General features: G+C 51.5%; 1 protein-coding gene across 1 annotated transcript; it reads right to left on the reverse strand.

Annotated features, from left to right (window-relative positions):
• Nucleotides 1–253: 253 nt before the first annotated feature.
• Nucleotides 254–14,481, reverse strand: LOC122379580. Its single transcript, XM_043361882.1, has 8 exons — nt 14,319–14,481; nt 13,563–13,733; nt 5,732–5,932; nt 4,793–4,942; nt 4,163–4,297; nt 3,667–3,887; nt 3,288–3,409; nt 254–2,972 (listed from the first exon to the last, which is right to left on the reverse strand). Exons 1-8 carry the CDS (start codon nt 14,424–14,426, stop codon nt 1,411–1,413), a joined length of 2,670 nt encoding a protein of 889 aa, XP_043217817.1. The 5' UTR covers nt 14,427–14,481; the 3' UTR covers nt 254–1,410.
• Nucleotides 14,482–19,547: the final 5,066 nt, after the last annotated feature.

Genomic DNA, 19,547 nt, shown 5'->3' on the forward strand with positions numbered 1-19,547 from the left:
TGCTGCAGATGCTGTTCAAGGATCCAGCCAATCTGTTTTAGAGACGGGCAAGATCGCCTTCCCGGACGCAGCAGAAGTCCAATGTTAATAGCAAGTGGGGCCATATTCAACATCTGCGTCCGGGAGACATAAAGCTGGGTGAAACATTGTCAATGCTACGTTAACTATAAACGAATAGCCAAGCCCACGTTTCACATGTCGAGAGCAGCCCAGTATAATTGAATATAAAAATATTGAGATGGAAACATGTTTGTTGACAAGTTATTTTTTATTCACTGTAGCGGTGAGAAGGGAAACAAGGTTACTTAGCAACAATGTTTTATCTGTTCAACATGCGTTCCTCCCACTATCGAAATCGATGCATATACGCATCAACACTTTTACATTAAATTTACAAATGCAACATATTATCACACTGTTTGACAATAGGTATAAATAACAATCGCTGCGATTTCATTAGCAAGTCCGTCCACGGAATACAAGGCTGCCATGCAAAGGCAAAAACGATTACGTCAGGTCAGAGGTCATTACGTCACGCCGGAGGTCACGCGGTAATCGTTTTTGCCTTTGCGCCGCAGAAAACAATACGCGATTCGCAGCATACCTAAAATTAAATTTGCACCAGCTATTAAGCGTTCATTCGCAATAAGATGCAACAAACCTAACTATACCAACAGCGTCAACAACAAAGCACTTGTTAGAGAGCGCACTCATTGGCACACATTAAATAACCAAGCATGCTTCAGATCAAGCAGTTCAACACGATTACCAATATCATTGTCAAGGTACAATTAGCGTGGGCCATGCCCTCCGACGGAATCCGTGCTGGTTCTTATGCGAACGAGAGCCGACAAAATCCAACGAACAAATAAGTAGAATGACATGATACGTCAAAGTTGTTCTCGCCTTTGAGTGAGCATACTGGAAGACTCATAAGTAGTTCGTTTCAAGGCCAGAACAGTGCGTTCCGCTTTTGTCACCTGTTGCACAGCGTGTCTACATATCTGTACTTCCCACCTCACCTAGATACAGTTCCTACACAAACGATACACCAGGCTTCCGCAAAAATGACACCTTGCTTCTTCTGACTTTCTGTCATGGTGCTCATTAATTCTCACTTCTAGACAAGCAATAATACACATTCCCTAATACTCCCCAAACTCAGACATTCTGTTCTATGATTGCTAACAATTAATTCATATAGACCGTACTCTGCATTGTGATCTGTTGATCTACTGCTGGGCGGACGGAGGCGACAGCAAGCTAGGAAAAGAGCCCACCGGACGCCTGGGCCACCCACCGCCGGGGCGCGGAGGCGGCCGATTCAGATCACAAACGTGGGTGCTAAGATTATAGACGATCTCATCACTCACCGTCCCAGCACGGCCGGCCGCCCGCCAGCCCGGCCGCTCAGAAACGAGAGACGGACACGGGCAGCCCACCACTCGACCGGGTACGGCGGCGGAACCGGGTCCGGGTGCGCACCGGCTGGCTGGGACTCGGCTCCAGGGAGTCGCGCGAAGGCCACCGCCGGCAGCCTAGACACAGCGCCGACCGAGCCTTCCTCGGACGGAGCGGTGTTCGCTTCTCGGGTGACGGACCCTTGGGACTGCTTTGGATGTTGTTGTTACAGACGCCATTCAAAAGCAGATCGTCTAGTTTCAGTCCGTAAGTGAGCATGGACTCTGAGAACGTCTTGACTGGACGGCTCGGCGAACGCTTCGGACGGCCCTCACACCAGCAAGGGTCTGCAGGCTTGACAGTGCGCGATGCCTTGGTTATGAGCCCAGCCGACAAACGCGCCATCGTTGGAGAAGGCGATGACGGCGGAGATTCGGAATGTTTCGCGACCACCGGTGACGCGTCCAGCAGTTTCTGTTTGCAGCGGGACACGAAGCGGGCCGCCAGCCCGGCGTCGGGCGTGTCCAGGGCGAGTCGGCGCCGGCTGCCGGCCGTGCCATCTCCGTCCGCGCCGGCGGCCGGCCGCTCCAGCCGGTGGAACAGCCGCTCCAGGCGCACCACGGGCACGCGGTGGCGACGCGGCTCGCCGGCGGCGCGCGCGTGCTTCACCGGCGTCTGGTGGTCCGGCTCGCGCGCGAAGCCGGGCCAGTGCAGCCACACGCTGACCGGCCAGCGGCGCCGCTCGACGGCCGGCCGCTCCGTCGCCGCGCTGCGCGTGGTGCGCCGCGGGCTGTTGAGCAGCCGCACGAACTGGCGGTCCCGCAGCGTCTTGCACTCGTCCTTCATCAGATCTCCGACGGCGTGCGGCAGCCGGCGCACCCGGTCCCGCTCCGTGGGACTACACTCGGGCCGCGGTGGCGTATCGCGGGAGGAGTCACTCCAGTCGGCGCGCTCCTCCGACCTCACACCGTTCAACACCTCAGCGGGATCCTTTGGCTCCTGCTGCGGCCGGACGGAGAGCGAGGCGGCCCTGGCGCGTGCTCGGGCCGCTCCGTGAAGGCGATCCTGCACCGACCCCAGCAGACTCATCCGTCGGTGGCCGGTCGGGGTGGCCGCAGAACCTCCCTCCAGGGCGTCTCCCTCCGACTGGGAGCGCGGCCGGCACGCGCCGCCGGCCCCCGGCGGCCGTCCGTTCAGCCGCGACACCCACCGGTCGCCGCGCGTCACACGCTCGGCACAGTCGAGCAGGTGGAAAAAGTGCGCGTCACGGAGCGTCTTGCACTCGTCGCGCAGCAGTCCCTGGCGCTCGTGGAGGCGGGTCGCGCCGCCCGACCAGCCGACCGGGCCGGCCGGCCGGTCGGGCGGCGTGGTCGGGGGGCTGGCGGTGCCGGACAGGTGGGTGGCCAGCTCGGCCTCTGACAGACGCACCAGCAGCACCCGGGCCGCATCTGGAGGGTGGTGCTGCCGGCGCTGCACGGTCCGCACCGCTCCGTCCACCGTCTTCAGCCGGGTCAGCACCACCGAACACGGCCGGACTCCGTAGTAGCGAGCCTTGGCTCGCGCCGACAGACCTGCAGGAGGAGCGGACCGGAGACATACCGTCAGTCACTGCAGCTGTGATGAACGGCCTCTAAACAATGCAGCACGACATAAATACGTTTACAGCATTAGCAAAATACTATTGTACACCAATGCCAATTCCGAAAAGGAAAAAAATGTTACAATGAAATGTCAGAGAACAAATAGCTGATGAAAAAATGTTCAGGTCAACGCCATCTAGGTGGTCTGCAAAGTACAGGAAAGGGCGCACTGTATATTGCAGGGCCGTTCTATCGTCCCTCGACCATGGGTACGACCAGCTACGAGTGGAGGACACCGTGCTGTACCTGCTTCGATGGCGGCCGCCCGCTCGGCCCGCTGTCTGGCCGTGAAACAGTAGACGCGCGGCTGGAGTCGGGACTGGGACGCCGGCGCGCTCCACGTCACCGGAAACTCATCCGTCGGCACCCTGCGGGCGATCACGGTGGCGCTGTGAGCGGGGCGCGCCACCACCGTACTAGGCGGCACATCGCAGCTGATTAGCTTTTGTGCTTGGTGATCGGTCCGAGATCCGAATTTATACAGTACAAGACGGGACCAGACTTAAGTAAGCTGATGAGAATATAACAGAAAAACAGCCACCCGGCCCCCAATGAAACGTGGGGTAGGTGAGTTCCGAGCTCGGGCCGACTCCCTAACACCCGTGTCTCCCCACCCGAGTCTGACCTGAGCTGGGCGCGGGTGCAGCAGTGCCGGTCCTGCCGGGCGGCAGACCAGCTGCTGGCCTCCTCGGCGCCCGTCGGCAGCCGCACCGCCTGCGTCAGCATGCGCCGGCCCAGCGGCGAGCTGAACTCGGTGCGGCTGAGTCGCAGCAGCAGCTCGGCCGTGGGCCAGCAGCGCTGCCGGCGCCGCGCGCGCCGCCGCTCCACCGACCGAGACTGGTACGGCTGGCGGCCGGAGCGGGGCCGTCAGTGACATTACAGTCAGGAGGGTCGTTAAATGAAAATAGAGAAACCAAAAATAGTCACAAAATAATAACCATAATCGTTGTAACATCCAGAACTTAATAACGTCACGTAAAAGATTTATGCTGGTATCATTCCGACACCGCGGCCCGACTGTTATATTACTAATAAGACATGTCCGCCCGCCCTCCACGAGGACGGCAGCCGTTCGGGCCGGGGCCGCTGACTCAGTAAGCACCCAGTCACCAAATACCCACCTGGTTCTGACTGCCGGCCGCCGGCACCACACCCAGGTAGCTCAGGAACCGCGCCTGTGAGACGGTGCGCGCCGTCGGCTCCGAGAGAATCGACTCGCAGTCGGAGCCGACGCCGTCACAGAGCCGCTCGTGAGCCTGCCAATCAGAACACGTCACCATGGGCGGATAGCCAATCAGCGAGTGTAATCAAGGGCGGACAATTTAGTGGAACACGTTTTCACGAGCGAGTATCAGTCCGCAAATGCTTTAACTATCAGATAAAAATGATTTGAACACACAAAATGACAGAGCGCCTGCCAATCACATAGCCGTCGATAAGAGTAAGACGTCGTCACTCAGAATGGACGTCACCCTTATGCCAAATTGGAAAAAACGGCAAATGACAGTATGAAAGCTAACGCCTAACAGTATCTGTCACCACTACTAGCTTGCACCAGGAAATTACCCGCCGCCCCTCAGGAAAACAGAGACACAGACATTCACTGTTAGGGAACAAACCTACCTGTCTTGATTCCATCTATAACGCTATAGCTATAATACGGAAATTCAAATTCAAACTAAGGCCAACATTCGGCCGAGTCAGCTCCGCACCCGAAGGCTGCCCGCGCGGACGGTCATCGAGTCACATACCATCGCGGCGGCCAGTGTGACGAACTGGGCTCCGCAGCCCTCGCAGTCCGGCGGCGACTCCTGAACGCTGACGGCGGCGGCTGACTTGGGCGGCGAGGGCTCGGGCGGGGGCGGGGGCGACTCCTCTGCAGCCGGGCTGCCATCGTACTGCTGAAATAGGGAGATATGAGAGGGCTCAACATAGAACGGGACGAACAACGTCAGAAAAAAAGAGGGAAGAAAGATAAGAAGCGTACGATAGGGCAAGCCGATAGAGATGGAGGTAAACTGCTTTAAAGATGTCAAGTGAAGGTGATTTTTTTTTAACATCTAAGTGCTCCTTGACGACTACACAGTAAGTTAACTTTTCTGACGGAAAAGGCCGATATCTCGTACTTTTCGGAGGCGACCCACCAGGCTGTACTCGCAGAGGGTGACCACCAATCGGTCGTAGGCGACTCACCGGGCTGTAGTCGCGGTAGGTGCCCGCGTCAGCCGGTCGTAGGCGACTCAACGGGCTGCAGTCGCGGCAAGGGACTATCATCCGGTCCTAGGCGACTTACCGAGTAGCAGTTGCGGTAGGTGACCGTCAGCCGGTCGTAGGCGACTCAACGGGCTGCAGTCGCGGCAAGGGACTACCACCCGGGCCTAGGCGACTTACCGAGTAGCAGTTGCGGTAGGTGACCGTCAGCCGGCCCGGTCCTAGGCGACTCACCGGTCTGCAGTCGCGGTAAGTGGCCACAGACTGGATATAGGCGACTCACCAGGCTGCAGTCGCGGTAGGTGCCCGTCAGTCGGTCCCAGGCGACTCACCGGGCTGCAGTCGCGGTAGGTGACCACAGACTGGATATAGGCGACTCACCAGGCTGCAGTCGCGGTAGGTGCCCGTCAGTCGGTCCCAGGTGACTCACCGGGCTGCAGTCGCGGTAGGTGCCCGTCAGTCGGTCCCAGGCGACTCACCGGGCTGCAGTCGCGGTAGGTGACCACCAGCCGTTCCGAGCAGCGCTCGTACAGCGAGCTGGTGCCGTCGCCGTTCCGCTGCAGCCGCAGCCGGCCGCGGTGGTCCTCACGCTCGAGCACAGCGCTGAACGACAGCAGCAGCTCGCAGCCGAGCAGCCGGTACCAGCAGCGCACCAGTCGCCGCAGCCGACCCGGCCGACTCTGTCACGGAGAGGGACCGCACACCGCCGACGGTTAGCACCGGTCACTGACGTCACAGTCACTGAATCACGGCCCAGTCAAAAGACATGTCACGGATCCGAACCCGCCGACCACAGTCATTGGGCTAGGACCGGGACCACTCGGAGCCGCCTCTGCCTGCCCGCGCACAGACCGACAGATGGGCAGTCACGGCACGATGGTAACTCGACGGACACAGGCCGTTGCACTGCAGCGGCAGCCGCAGAGACGATGCGTCAGCACACACGCCCCGAGTCTGTAATCGGCCGGCGTCCACTGACCGCTGACAGTGGCAGAACGGACCGCCGGCGGATAAAAACAGCTGCTGGTGCGGCCGATGTAAACAGACGGCAGCCCACTCGGATACTAGCGGTTCTGAATTCACGGCTGACGCCTGACGAGGGAGCGGAACAGTGTACAGTGTGCAAGTATTGGCAGGAACTCTGGCACGACTAATGAAAATCGAACAAGGTAAACGCGCATAATGGGGCAAAATAATGCAGAAAAAAAAATCATCACATAAGTGAAAGCCAGTGTAAATTAAGTTTTATTTATGTCATTCTATTACTTTGGGTTTCGTTTGTCCGTCTGTCACAACTCAACTTCTCGCTATTTCTATTCTCATCTTAACCCACGAGCCGCTGGGGGGGGGGGGGGGGCATAAAGTTCCCCCCCCCTTCCGTTTTGTGGACTATCTCCGGAACCTGATGAGCTACGAACGTGAAACTTAATTGCATAGCTTCAAATGAATACCTAGGCAATGTTTGAGGAAAGTTTGGTGGTGGTATCACGTAAGATGACGTCACAGTGACGTCATAAAGTTTTGTCGTTTTCCGATATGGACCGTTTCTGATGTCGCTGAGCATGAAACTCAACTGCAAATGAACTAGACAGCACCCGCTGTTATTCTAAAACATCCAAGTACACTTTCAATTTGTTCCTGAGTCCTGACCAATAATCGGTCCTTTATATTCGGTCTCATGTATCCAGTGGCGTAGACAGGGGGGGGGGGCATAGGGGCCATGGCCCCCCTTTCCGCCCAGCCGCCCAGATGGCGCCCCAATTGTAGCGGACTAGGCTGATGCCGTTTTACAGAGGGAACATGAATTAAAAAATGACGTGCGGGCAGGGATCGAACTCAATAACTCTTTGGGGGTGGGGGGATGCCTGGACACCCCAATGTTCTCCAGGGCACCCCCAAATAGGACCTGCCCCCCCCCCCCCCGTGTTGAAAGGCGCCCCTCCGGAAGCCCGAATATTCCGAACCCCCAGGATCATCGCGCCCCTGAAGAGCCGCTGGCACCCACCTGAACGGAACAGTCGCCCCATTAAATGTTGATGGCGCCCCTCTACAGCATCCGGCGCCCCTCTGAAGTTCACAGCTGCCGCAATCGGCCCCATCCAAGATCGATGGCGACCCTTGTAACCACTGGCGCCCATCTAAAGCACCCTAATTTTTCTTAAGATCACAGTCGCCATATCCGAGATCAATAGCGCCTTCAAGAGCCACTAGCAAGCCTCAAGCCCCCCTGAGACTGAAGTCGTCCCGCTTGAGACTAAAGTCTACGATTCAAGCCCAATGACGCTCCTCCAGAGCGTCCGGCGCGCTTCTGAAGATCACAGTCGTCCTCATCCGAGGTCGCTGGCGCCCCTCAAAAGTCACTGGCGCCCATCTAAACGGAGATTACAGCTGCCCTATTTTAACCCTCGCCGGACCTATTGGTCTTCTACATACCCCCAAATAGGTAAATTCTACAGGCCGAGGGGGAAGGGGCGGGTACGACCCCCCTCGCCGTTTCGTCCCTGGTGGAGCTAGCGCGTCGCGGAAAAAACGAGCGTGTGCGCCGTTACGAGACGCAGAGATGGGTTCCCGATTTTAAGGTCCTAAGTCAACCGGTGACCTCTGAGGTCAGGATAAGTGCCCCAAGGTACGGTTCAGTTTTTGGTGAATAACTTCGCAAAAAACGGCCACAGAGCCGCGATTTTGGCAGCATCGTGTTCGCCTCGCTCAGGCGCGTCGAATGATATACTTTTTGTTCGGGTCAGGTCAACTTAGGGTGTTGACCTCAGGTCAAGGTCAGGTCAGCACCCCCAGGTCACGAAGTTGGTCGAAAGAGGTCATGTCGCATATCATTCGATTCGGCAGGTCTTCCTGAGTCCATTGGTGGCTTTCCCGACTCGCTAGCTCAATTTGATCAAGAGTTATTGACGAAAAACTAATATGACCTTGATGACGTCATAAATGACGTCACGCAAGGTTAACACTGCAAAAGTGACGCATCTAACCTTACAAGGAGTGCATCAAATCACGATTCTGTGTGCTTGAGATAGCTGGAGATCGTTCCCGGCGCCAGAATAGCAGTTTTCATTTTTCCCCATTGACTTATAATGGTGAAGTCACGAAAATGATCTGACCTCATATGACCTTAAGGAAAAATCTGAGATATACAAGTTGTGAGACTCGTAATGGATACTAGATCCTGCAAGTTTCAATTCCCTGTGACATCTCCTCTGGCAGTGAGGGCGTTGCGAAGTTGCGACATCTGAAGACCGTGCAGAGGTTCACTTATGACGTCATAGGTCAGTGACCTGACCTGACCCGAAAATGCGGTTGGTGTCAAAAGATCCGGCTTGAATCAAAGGTCAGGTATGCCAAGTTTCAGCTCTCTATCGCCAGCGTGCTCTTGATATCGGATGGTCCGACTGTTATTTTCAGAGGGGGCGTTGTCTCGGATGGGGAGAATGTGATTTTCAGAGGGGCGCCGGATACTCTAGATGGGCGCCATTAGTTTCAGAGGGTTGCCATCGATCTTAACCCTCGCCGGCCGAGGGGGGGGGGGGGGCGGCACCCGCCTCCCCCTCTCGGCCGGCGAGGGTTAAGATCGATGGCAGCCCTCTGAAACTAATGGCGCCCTTCTAGAGTACCCGGCGCCCCTCTGAAAATCACATTCTCCCCATCCGAGACAACGCCCCCTCTGAAAATAACAGTCGGACCATCCGATATCACTGGCGCCCCTCCAGAGCGTCCTCAGTGTCCTGAAGGCAGCAGTGACCCCAACCAGCATTGCACCCCTATAGGGCACCCGGTGCCCTTCTGAAGATCACATTCGCCCTGTCCGAGGTCGTTGCCGCCCTCCAGTAGTCACTGACGCCCATCTGAATGGAGACTTCAGTCGCCCCGCCCCATTCAAGATCGATAGCGCCACCCCCCCGAAACCACTGACGCTAGGTAATTATTCGACAATGGGGCTTTCTCATCGACACCAAGGGCCCTTTTCAAGATGCAGCAGCCAGGCGGCGCCGAGCTGGGGTAGGATGTGCCATGCGTTTCTTATAAGGCAGTCTCGTTAGTGCCACCCCTCGTTGCGATACCGCCCCTCAATGCGACGCCGCCCGTTCACCGTACAATGCCACCTCTCAATGCAAGTGGTGCCCCTCAGCGCAGTGCTGCCCATTATTGCGATGCCGGCCCCGCCTAACAGTGCGGTGCCGCCCCCAGCGTACGCGTTTTTTTAATTGAACCTGCTGGCCGAACACCCACTTCTAACTCAGCTTGTGGGCCACGTCGAGACACGCAGTAGGCGGCGTTCGAAAGAGCGTCAAAAATATTACAAAAGTACCTACTTAGATCATCTTTAAGGTTAGATCGAACTGTTCGGTGGTCACTGGTCAGGTCACCAGAGACAACCGAAAATCAATTTTCGCCGATTTTGACATTTTTCGACAAAGCGGCGCCTATAGTAAGTCAGGATTCAGAAAGAGATTGAGCTACAGCGCCGCAGCAAAGCGCATTCGATAGCTCTCATGCTCTTTCTTATGAATCATTTCAGATTTGACCTAAGGCAAATTTTTAGCCTCAAAATATACGTTTTCGCGGAGGACGTTTATCTGTTATACCTTTTGGCTCAAATTTGCTAAGATTAGTTTAACCTGGCAAGCGGTGGGCCTCCCGGCCACCTTCCGCGCGGTGGAGGGGGGGGGGGGGGGAGGGTGGGCATTTTTTCCCCTCCCCCCGTATCTCCGAAACCACTGGACGAATCCGCAAAATTCAAACGGTGTTCGATAGCCCTGTGTTCAGCTCGACGATACAAATCAACTGATATGCAGTATGACCCTTACCAGTCAGGTCATCACCTTGACCTGAGGTCAAATTTTCAAAATAACCCTTAAAGGTCAACGTATGGTTCATTCGAGGCGACGCGACGAGAGGAACACGATGCTGGCAAAAGTAATGCCATGGCTTTCTTGAGTCAAACGTTATTACCGAAAACATTTTTCGTGAAAACGGCTATTTTTTGGGGTGATGGGGGGGGGGGGGGTTTGCCCTCTGGAGGCTAAACCATTGACCGGAGGTCAAATCTGAGAGCATTATTCAGAAAGGTCTGTATAGGGCCCATCGAATGCGTTTTTTCGCGGTGCTGTAGCTCTATTGGTTCCCGAGTTAGCCGTTGGCACTTGACAGTTTCCAAAATTGTTGAAATGAACTAAATTTGACCTTTGATGAACTCTGGTGACCTGATCTTTGACCTGACCTAAAAATTGATCGAAATATTTCCGTCATTATTTTTGACGCTCTTTCGATTGCCGCTTACCGCGTGTCGATACGTGGCCCAGGAGCCGAGTTAGAGGGTGGGGGCGTGAAAACGCCTCCCCCAGCACGACACGGAAAACACAGGCCACCAGCACGGCGCGGGTTAACTAATAGGTAATGGAGAGGTAGCAAAATTGACCTGGCCCTCAATGTAGATATTTTGTCTGGGGATTACGCAAGGCGAATGTTCGGTGAGAACTGAGATCAGCAGGTTTCTATAGCACTTAATCAAAGTCGATCATGCACACCCACATCAGCAAAGGTCGTCTTCTATACTACGTCGGCAGAAGATATCCTTTTTACCTTCGTGCCACTATACATATGGACAGTCTCAAGCCTCATCCATCTGGCACTCATGCAGTCATGCATGTTCACAAGTAGGGGCTGCGCGCACTAGACTTCGAATTGTAAAGGCAATTTGTGGAGAAAAAAAATCCAGAACGTATGGCAGCGTCAGGTCGCCTCTGACTGCAGTCGCTGCTGGTATGACAATGAGTTGGGATCTCATGGTGGATTTAATGGTCTTAAATGTTTCAAGTCTTTCCTTGATACCAATTTGGGCAATTAAACGCAGCGTAAATCATACATACGTGCGGTCTGAGATTCTAAGCACGGTCGACCACAGGTTGCAGCCCACAGGTCAGGTCACTTTGGATCAGTGAGTGAACCAACGTATACCTATTTTACCGTCTCGAACTCGCATGGATGAGTATTTTGAGAATAAAATGTCCGTAGCCTGAGCTCGTTTCCTTTATCGTGCTAAATATTCATCAAGATCAAGTTTTTTTTTTATTTAGAAAAAAACTGACTGCAAATTGCATTAATTGGATTTCATGAAAAATAAGCGAAACACTCATATTTTGCAACACCTAGTAAATCATGCATGAACATGACATTACTTTTTAGACTGACGCCCCTGTCACGAGCTGACAATGGTGCCCCTCTCAAGGGAAAAGGTCGCCCCCTCGAGCACCATGGCCCCCTTTCGCTTATTTCTGGCTACGCCACTGCATGTATCGGATATATCGTGAGGAGACTGAGAGTCGCAAATCTATTATTTGACTTATGACGTCACTGTGACGTCATTTCAAATGGGATTGACACCAAATTTGGACACAACCTCGGCTAGGTATTCAGGAAGATCAGATGTGTACAAAGTTTCGCTTCTCTATCTCTTCGCATTTCGTCGCAGAAGTAAAGGGGGGCAACTATATGCCCCCCCCCCCCCAGCGGCCGGCGGGTGGCGCGGAGGCCCAGCGGCCGCCGGGTTCAATGCACACTGCACAATCATATATCTAATAACAGTGGCCAAGCCTGCTCAATTTTATTTTCACTCGACTCTTGCTGCATTTTAGGTTTAATATTCATTCAACTCAGTCTATCGTCTTCTTGGCCTGTGATCTTGCAATTAATATGTTTCTCTGGAGCCTGGAAGCAAGAAGCTTCAAAACGAGCAAAGAAAAGTGCTCAACCAATTATTTTTTTCGATTTAAAGTGATGCCCTTTGCACAAAATTTGTCATCAAAACGAAAGATCATTTTCCGTAAAATCACGCATTGATCCGGCACAGACGTAATAAAATTTTGTGGACCCCGGAAAACAGCAGGAGCAGTTCAATGACCCCTGGCAAATCTTGCAGCAAATATGTGCTGGTGTTATTGAAATTAAAGCTGAAAAATTGAGCCCATTGTTGGGTTGAACGATTAACTCATCCTTGGGCTCTTCCGATGATGCGTTGGTAAAATTTCCCCGCGTGTCTCTTGGTCTCGTCTACGACGAACTTTAATTATTGATTCGCCATGAGCATAATGATTGATGAATATAGATAAACCCAATTAGGGGCTATTAATACCTCATTTCTGTGCTGAGTGTGAAACTGTTTACTGTTTAGTGTTTACCACGATTTCTTTGTTAATTTTCGCTCGAGCAATTAACACATTTTTCCAGGAAATCATGACAACGGGAAAAAGTAATCTGCGAATGCTTTTAACACAATCTACCGATTGAGCACATTCAAGGCAATAAATAAACCTCAAGTCACCATTAATAAGCAACTATTAATAAGAAAACTACGAGATGTGAGAGCCCTGATCAAAAGACGCGCCAGCCCAGATTGAAACACAGCTCACATAATTACAATGCATATTATGGCTGGACGAGTTTTGATTGGCCATGGAACAAAATGAATACAGCATGGATTATACAATTGGGGAACATATTCCCCTCTCTGACGCCACTGTAGCTCTCGGGTGAAGCCGGCCTTAACAGCACTATTGCCCTAGGCTGGGCCTCTGAAAATAAACCATTGCGATTTTTACCCTCGGGCTATACTTACGCCATATATGGTAACATCGTCCTTTTAACCGCTAATCCATACAGCATTAATAAATGCATGCTAGCCTAATTTCGCATTATGCCTTCGTCCAAATTTGCTGAATCTTGCCGGAAAAGAGCGGAATTCATACTGGCTGGCACTTAAGTTCGTCTTCAAAGGTGGTTTGGCTCAAATTATTCAGCGAGGCTATAACGTGACATGTGTCAACTTATGAAGCTGATCCGAGAAATCACAACTCTTGCATCCTCAATTGTCTTGTTCCGGGTGTGCTCGGCGATGTGAATCAACTTCCCTGATAGACTGTTCGTCAGTAACAGTGAGCACAGAACCGAAGAAGCGGTTCTAATAAGTTCTGTGTGCTCCCACACCATGGTTGATGGTACCTCTGTCCTCTACCTACCAGTACCGATCTCATGTTTAGTTCAACGCTCACAAACAGGAATAATCAAGAATAATCTAACTACAAAACTTACAATTGTCGATGTGCAATTTTGCTGCTAGGTCCGGTTCCAAGGTTCCATGTGCAGTGTGCACGTGCATGGCCCGAAAAATAACTTAAGAACCAAACCTTGACCAAACCACTTTTATTTGGTAAAAAGGAGCTACAGCTCAAAATTAATCCTTTATTCTGCCTCTAAATCGATATATCTGAGTCTTAGCCACAAATATATATCCCCTGAGCCCACCTTGTCGAGCGTGTGTCCGTTTGCCGCTGCTCCACTGATGCTTGGGTCGGTTGCCACTCCGCTGAAGATATCTGGCCACATCTGAGCCATCTGTCGCACGGCAGCCGTAGTCTGATCGTCGGCCATTTTCAGGCTGGACAGCAGGAACGTGACGAACGTCACAAGGCTCCTCTGGATCAAACACATCAAATACAGTCATGACTCCATGTCCAGACTGTCGAATAAACTGGATAGAAACCATAGTCTGTCAAACCTAAGAAAGAACGGATTCAAAGCGCAAGCACCATTTATGCACGTTTTGATGTTGAATGAAATATATTAAAGAATATTTCTCTCTCGACTTTTTACAAAAATTTTCTTCTAACCATACACGTCCAGTGAGCAAACACGTGACAAAAGGATTCAGGAGCTATAACTCCGTTCTTTCTTAAGTTTGCCAGACCATACATATAATTCAACGGAGTGTTCCAAATAGAATATGTATGAGGTCTTCCCATTGTGTCCAGTAGTGGGCAACCATCTGCCGAGCATTATGAAAAGCACAAAATATACCCTGCTAATACAACACCTTTTTAGGTGCAATTTCAAAAAGTTAAAGGCCAAATTAAAAAAGAGTTCACGTTCTAAATGCACGTGAACGTTTTGAATTTGGTCTTTAACTTTTGAAATTGCGTCTAAAAAGGTGTAGTTGCCAAGGCCAGCATCGATGGCCACCTCCAACGGCCAAAGTCCGCGGAAACAGCACGCGACGCTAACCTGTGGCAAGTGTTCTAGCGCCGTGGGCCGACCGCGTCGACACACCAGCGGCAGCCGATAGACGGTTCTCGGCGGCGGCTCAGCATCCTCCCACAAATCGGACGGCATGGCGCCGAGCGTCGGCCGATCGGCCGCCGGAGGTACCTATACAACAACAGCAGGTGTCACTACACAATGGTACCTGCTCGGCCGCCGGAGATACCTATACAACAACAGCAGGTGTCACAACACAATGGTACCTGCTCGGCCGCCGGAGATACCTATACAACAACAGCAGGTGTCACAATACAATGGCGGCAGTCGGCAGACAAGGTGGAGTGGGTGGAATACACCTTTTGTCAGTTGAATTCGGTGCATCTTGGCATAATCGTCCATTTTAGTGCTAACGAAACATGTGTAGACATACCGCAATATCATGTACCAGAATCGCATAATATCTCGGCGCAGTTCAGACAGTTGGCAATGTCGCATTCAATTTCGGCACAGTGGCAATACAGTCCATTTTCGGCAATAGCGTACACAGAATCGGCGGCATCAACACGGGTTTGGAGGGTAACATCATAGTGACGTCATAAAGTTTTGTCGTTTTCTTCCGATATGGAGCGTTTCTGATGTCTCTGAGCATGAGACTCAACTGCAAATGAACTAAACAGCACCTGCTGTCATGCTGACACATTAATGTGCACTTACTACTAGTAGTTCCTGACCAATCATCGGTCCTTTATACTCGGTCCCATATATCGGATATATCATCAGGAAACTAATGGTCGCAAATCTATAATTTGATTTCTGACTTCACTGTGACATCATTTCAAATGGGATCAACAACAAATTTGGACACAGCCTTGGCTAGGTATTCAGGAAGATGTGTGCAAAGTTTCGCGTCTCTATCAGCTCTTCGGGTTGCGACCACAGCAGAAGTAAAGGGGGGGGGGGCAACTATATGCCCCCCCCCCCCCGCGGCCGGCGGGTGGCGCGGAGGCCCAGCGGCCGCACAGTGATGTAAATGGGGTTCACAAGTGGCCATAAATATCAAAAATTCAAATTTACCAAACCGAGTAAATCGCTATATGGCTAACCAAAGAAATGTTTGACGCATCTGAAATCACATAGTTTTCATGTTTTTGTCAAAACCGGCCTCGTGTATGATTGTCAGAAGTCGTGACATTTTCCATGTCGTAAAATGACTGTCAGATACTACTGTCAGATACTTGCAAGTTCAAACGCCGCTAGCGTGCGCTCATTTAACCCGCGCCCTGCTGGGGGGGGGGGGTGTTTGAACACCCCCCTGTGGTTTTTCGCGAATATCTCAAAAACGGCAGCGCGGAGCGCCACCGTTTTTGGTACACCTTATCATACATCAATTCTACACATGTTGTGAAAATTTAAGACCAAGGTCATTCAAGGTCAGGTCACCAGGTCACTTAAAGTGACCTCACCTCATAAAAACTTTCAATGTCTGCCATAGCTACACCGAGTGACCGATTGCTTTGAAACTTTCAGCGATTGCTAAGAGCAATAACATGTACAAAATATAGGTATCTCAGAATTTCGATATCGATGACCTAAGGTCAGGTCAATTTTGCGACCTCCCCATTATAAGTCAATGGGAGAAAATTGAAATGCGCCTCCTTTGGACGAAAGACATTATAAACACTCCCAAACGCTGAATGACAAGTAATTTAGACACACTAAACATGAAAATGGCGTCCGTGACCCCTGTTTATGGCCCTGAGGTCATCTCAGGTCACGAATGGTATCTAACAGTTTTTCACAAATAACTTTTGATAGAGGCATGCTAGAGCGATGAAAACGCCTTAGATGTGTTCAGCTCGACGATACGGATCGACTGATATGCAACATGACCATTTCAGGTCAGGTCATGACCTTGACCTGAGGTCAAATTTTTGTTGACCTTTCAAAATTCAAGGTCAAGTTAGTCAATTCGATGCGTCTTGACGAGAGGAACACGATGCCGGTAAAAGTAAGCTCGTACAAGGCTTGGGTCAAAAGTAATTGCAGAAAAACTGTTTCCGAAAAATCTGCTATTTTTGCAGTTTTTGCCCCCTGCAGGCAAAACCGTTGACGTTAGTGCAAATCTGAGAGGATTACTCAGAAAGGGCGTTAACACGCGCAATGGAAGGGGGGGGGGGGCGGATTTCGTCCACTCCTCCTGTTTTTCGCCAATAACTCGCGCCGCAAGCATAATATCAATGTGAAATTTCGGCTACCTGTCCAGAATTGAATTGCGGATCTTCTCGTGCAAGAAGTAAGAAAATCGGTTCACAACTTTTCTAGTAATAGCGGTGTAAAGTCAAACATCCTGCCGCCGCGGCGGCCGGCGCTAGCCGTTACGCGCCGCCTGAATTGTAGGCTGTGCCGGGGCGGGACGGTTCCGTCTTTACATCGCGCTCCTTACCGCTGATTATATTAGATTCGCGTCAAATTCGGTGAGAAGACTGAGAAATGTACAGGCAATCATATGGTCAAGAATTTTGAAAATCAGCCGTAACAACTTGAGTTATGAGTGTGAAACAAAATTGTGATTGCCGCGTTTCCCGCGTCGGCCGATGCCGCTTCAGCCGACGACATCTTACCCTTAGCAGGCTTCTAAGTTCTAACTACCATACTTATTGTTGGATTATCTAGAAATTCACCATACAACTCACAAATGTTTGCTCTTTCGTAAAGTGAAAGATTTAAAAAAATCGGCCGGTAACTTTTTGAGTTATCGGCGTGTAAACGAAAAAAAGTCGCTAATATGGCAGATTTGACCACATTTGACCTCATTTGACTTTGAAGATATTGACCTAGGGTCATGAAATTCACACACAACAGAGTTTCCCCATGGCCCCCACCTACACTCCAATTTCGTCTTTCTGGCTCCAGTGGGAGCTGAAGATCTAAGGTGGGGGGCGACATCCGCCCCCCTTCCACTGGCGTAGTACTCCGCAACCCTTCCACTGCGCGTGTTAAAAGGCTATCGAATGCGCTTTTTCCGCAGCGCTGTAGCTCTATTGGTTCCCGAAACTGCAAAAATATGCATGGCAATAATCCCTAAAACCTGCTGCTTCTCATGCCGGGTACAAAAGCCGTATCTTTTTTGTTTGGTGGTGATCTAATCATTGCCATCATGTTGCAATCGCAGTTTTTTGCTAAAAAAAATATTTGCTTTCGTTTCGCCTACAGCATTTACACAGTGTGTGCCCGTTAGTGCAACATACCATAGCATTCCCTCACCATTTCTGAGCCACACCCGTGAAAGAATTAAGACGCTAGCACAGGGCAGACCGGCGCTATTGAAGTTTTTGTTCGGCGCGGTCGGGTGTCGCAGTCGGGGCGGATTGCTTTCACCGCGGATTGCAATTTCGACAGACATTTACTTTGACCTGCTATAAGTCCGTCAAATATTGACCTTAGTCAAAAGTATAGCTCACTCGCGAGATCTTGTCAAGACAATCCTTGGTTTTTGTCGCGAGGCGCTAGGACACTTCGTTTAGGAACCAGCAGGGATGCACCGACGAACCCCCCTGTGGCCGCCCACCGCGCCGCGGCACCCGACCGTTACGCACGAAAACTTTAGTAGCGCCGTCAGCCCTGCTAGCGCCTTCATTCTTTCACAGTGCGGCTCATAATGATTAGGGAATGCTATGGTATGGTGCCTAACGGGCACACATGTGTAAACTGCTGTATGTGAAACCAAGCAAATATTTTGAATAAACAACTGCGATTGCAACATGATGACAAATAGCTATCAACGCCAAACCAAACAAGATACGGCTTTTTGTGACCCTGCATTAGAAGCAGCAGACTTTGGGATCATTGCCATGCATAATTTTGCCATTTGTATTAAATGAACGCACGCTAGCGGCATTTGAGCTTGCGAGTATCTGACAGTCATTTTACGACATAGAAATGTCACGACTGCTGACAATCATACACGAGGCCGTTTTGACAAAAACATGAAAATCATGTTTTTTCAGACACCCCAAACATTTGCCTGACTGACCATATTACGATTTATTCGATTAGGTGAACTTGAATTTGTGCCTTTTCGGTATTTCTGGCCACTCATGAGCCCCATTTGCATCACTGTGGGCCGCCGGTTAACCCGGCAGTTGCTGGGGTATTTCGCCACCCGCCGTTTGCTGGGGGGGGGGGGGGAGGCTTAAAAGCCCCCAGCCGATAACTCGAGAACCAATAGGCGCAGCGAAAAGCCTGAGGCGGCAAACGAAAGAACGCAACAAGACGCTTTAGATACTTGAAGTTGAATTTTGAGGTCACAGGTCGGGTCAAGTCAGTCAAACACCTGAAATTGGGCTTTCATTAGCATGGACCTCAGAACCTCGCAATGGGCACCCCTCGTCATAAACGATGTACGACGGTGCACAATCCTACATATAAGCCTACCAGAGTGTCCGATCCATGTAGGGGTCAGTCAAGCATAGGTCCACAGACTTCTCTATATATATATATGTTACAGGGAGTTTGAGAAATCCGTGAGTTTGCAAACTCCCTAGTGAGTTTGCAAACTCCCTGACCCATCATGACTTTGCAAACTCACTAGGAGTTTGCAAATTCACTAGGGAGTTTGAAAAACTCACTGACCGTCAGCAGTTTGAGAAATTCCAGAGCGATTGGCCAAATAAAATCAAATGTGTAGATGAGGGGTGGCATACGGCCGTCCGTGATGTTAAAACAAAAGCGACTAGTGGTACGGCCTATATAACCGTCGCACGCTGACAAAAAGCTTACAGATCCTTCATTGTTTTAACCGAAAAAATGCTACTCGCGGCTATGTAAAGGGGAGGTTCGGAGCAACGCGCTCCTCCTTTCCGTCGTTTCCATCCTCAGGAATCAGGATACTGAAATCCTTCTCGTCCACGCCGAAGCCCCACTCCGGGCTGGACAGGCCACTTTATCTCATGCGGGCTGCTCCCTTGGAGCGGCACCGCAGCTCCCGAGGGAGCGCACCCCGTAGCCGGGTGCAAAGAGTGCTTGTGGGGGGGGGGGGCTGGTCGGTCTGTCAATTCGGACGGGCTCAGCCCCGGCGACTCTGCATATAGGTGTCTGCCCAGACCAATGTCTCCCCTATAATTCCTATCATTCGTCCGACTCTGAAATGGTCTTGTCAACCGAAAGGGCCTAACCCAACAAAACAAAAACAAACAAGCAGCGTGCGCCAGTCGCAGCTGACTGCTGCCAGCAGTGCCGGCTCTCGATGACACG

This window comes from Amphibalanus amphitrite, unplaced genomic scaffold (assembly GCF_019059575.1).
Source record: "Amphibalanus amphitrite isolate SeventyFive unplaced genomic scaffold, NRLGWU_Aamphi_draft 000080F_arrow, whole genome shotgun sequence".
Taxonomy (NCBI): Eukaryota; Metazoa; Arthropoda; class Thecostraca; order Balanomorpha; family Balanidae; genus Amphibalanus; species Amphibalanus amphitrite.

Coding starts and splice junctions, on each gene's coding strand:
- LOC122379580 (XM_043361882.1), bottom strand. CDS start 14,426: ATGCCGTCCGATTTGTGGGAGGATGCTGAGCCGCCGCCGAGAACCGTC. Junction 13,734..14,318: donor CGCTAGAACACTTGCCACAG/GTTAGCGTCGCG, acceptor TGTTTGATCCAG/AGGAGCCTTGTGACGTTCGT. Junction 4,298..4,792: donor TCACACTGGCCGCCGCGATG/GTATGTGACTCG, acceptor TCTGATTGGCAG/GCTCACGAGCGGCTCTGTGA.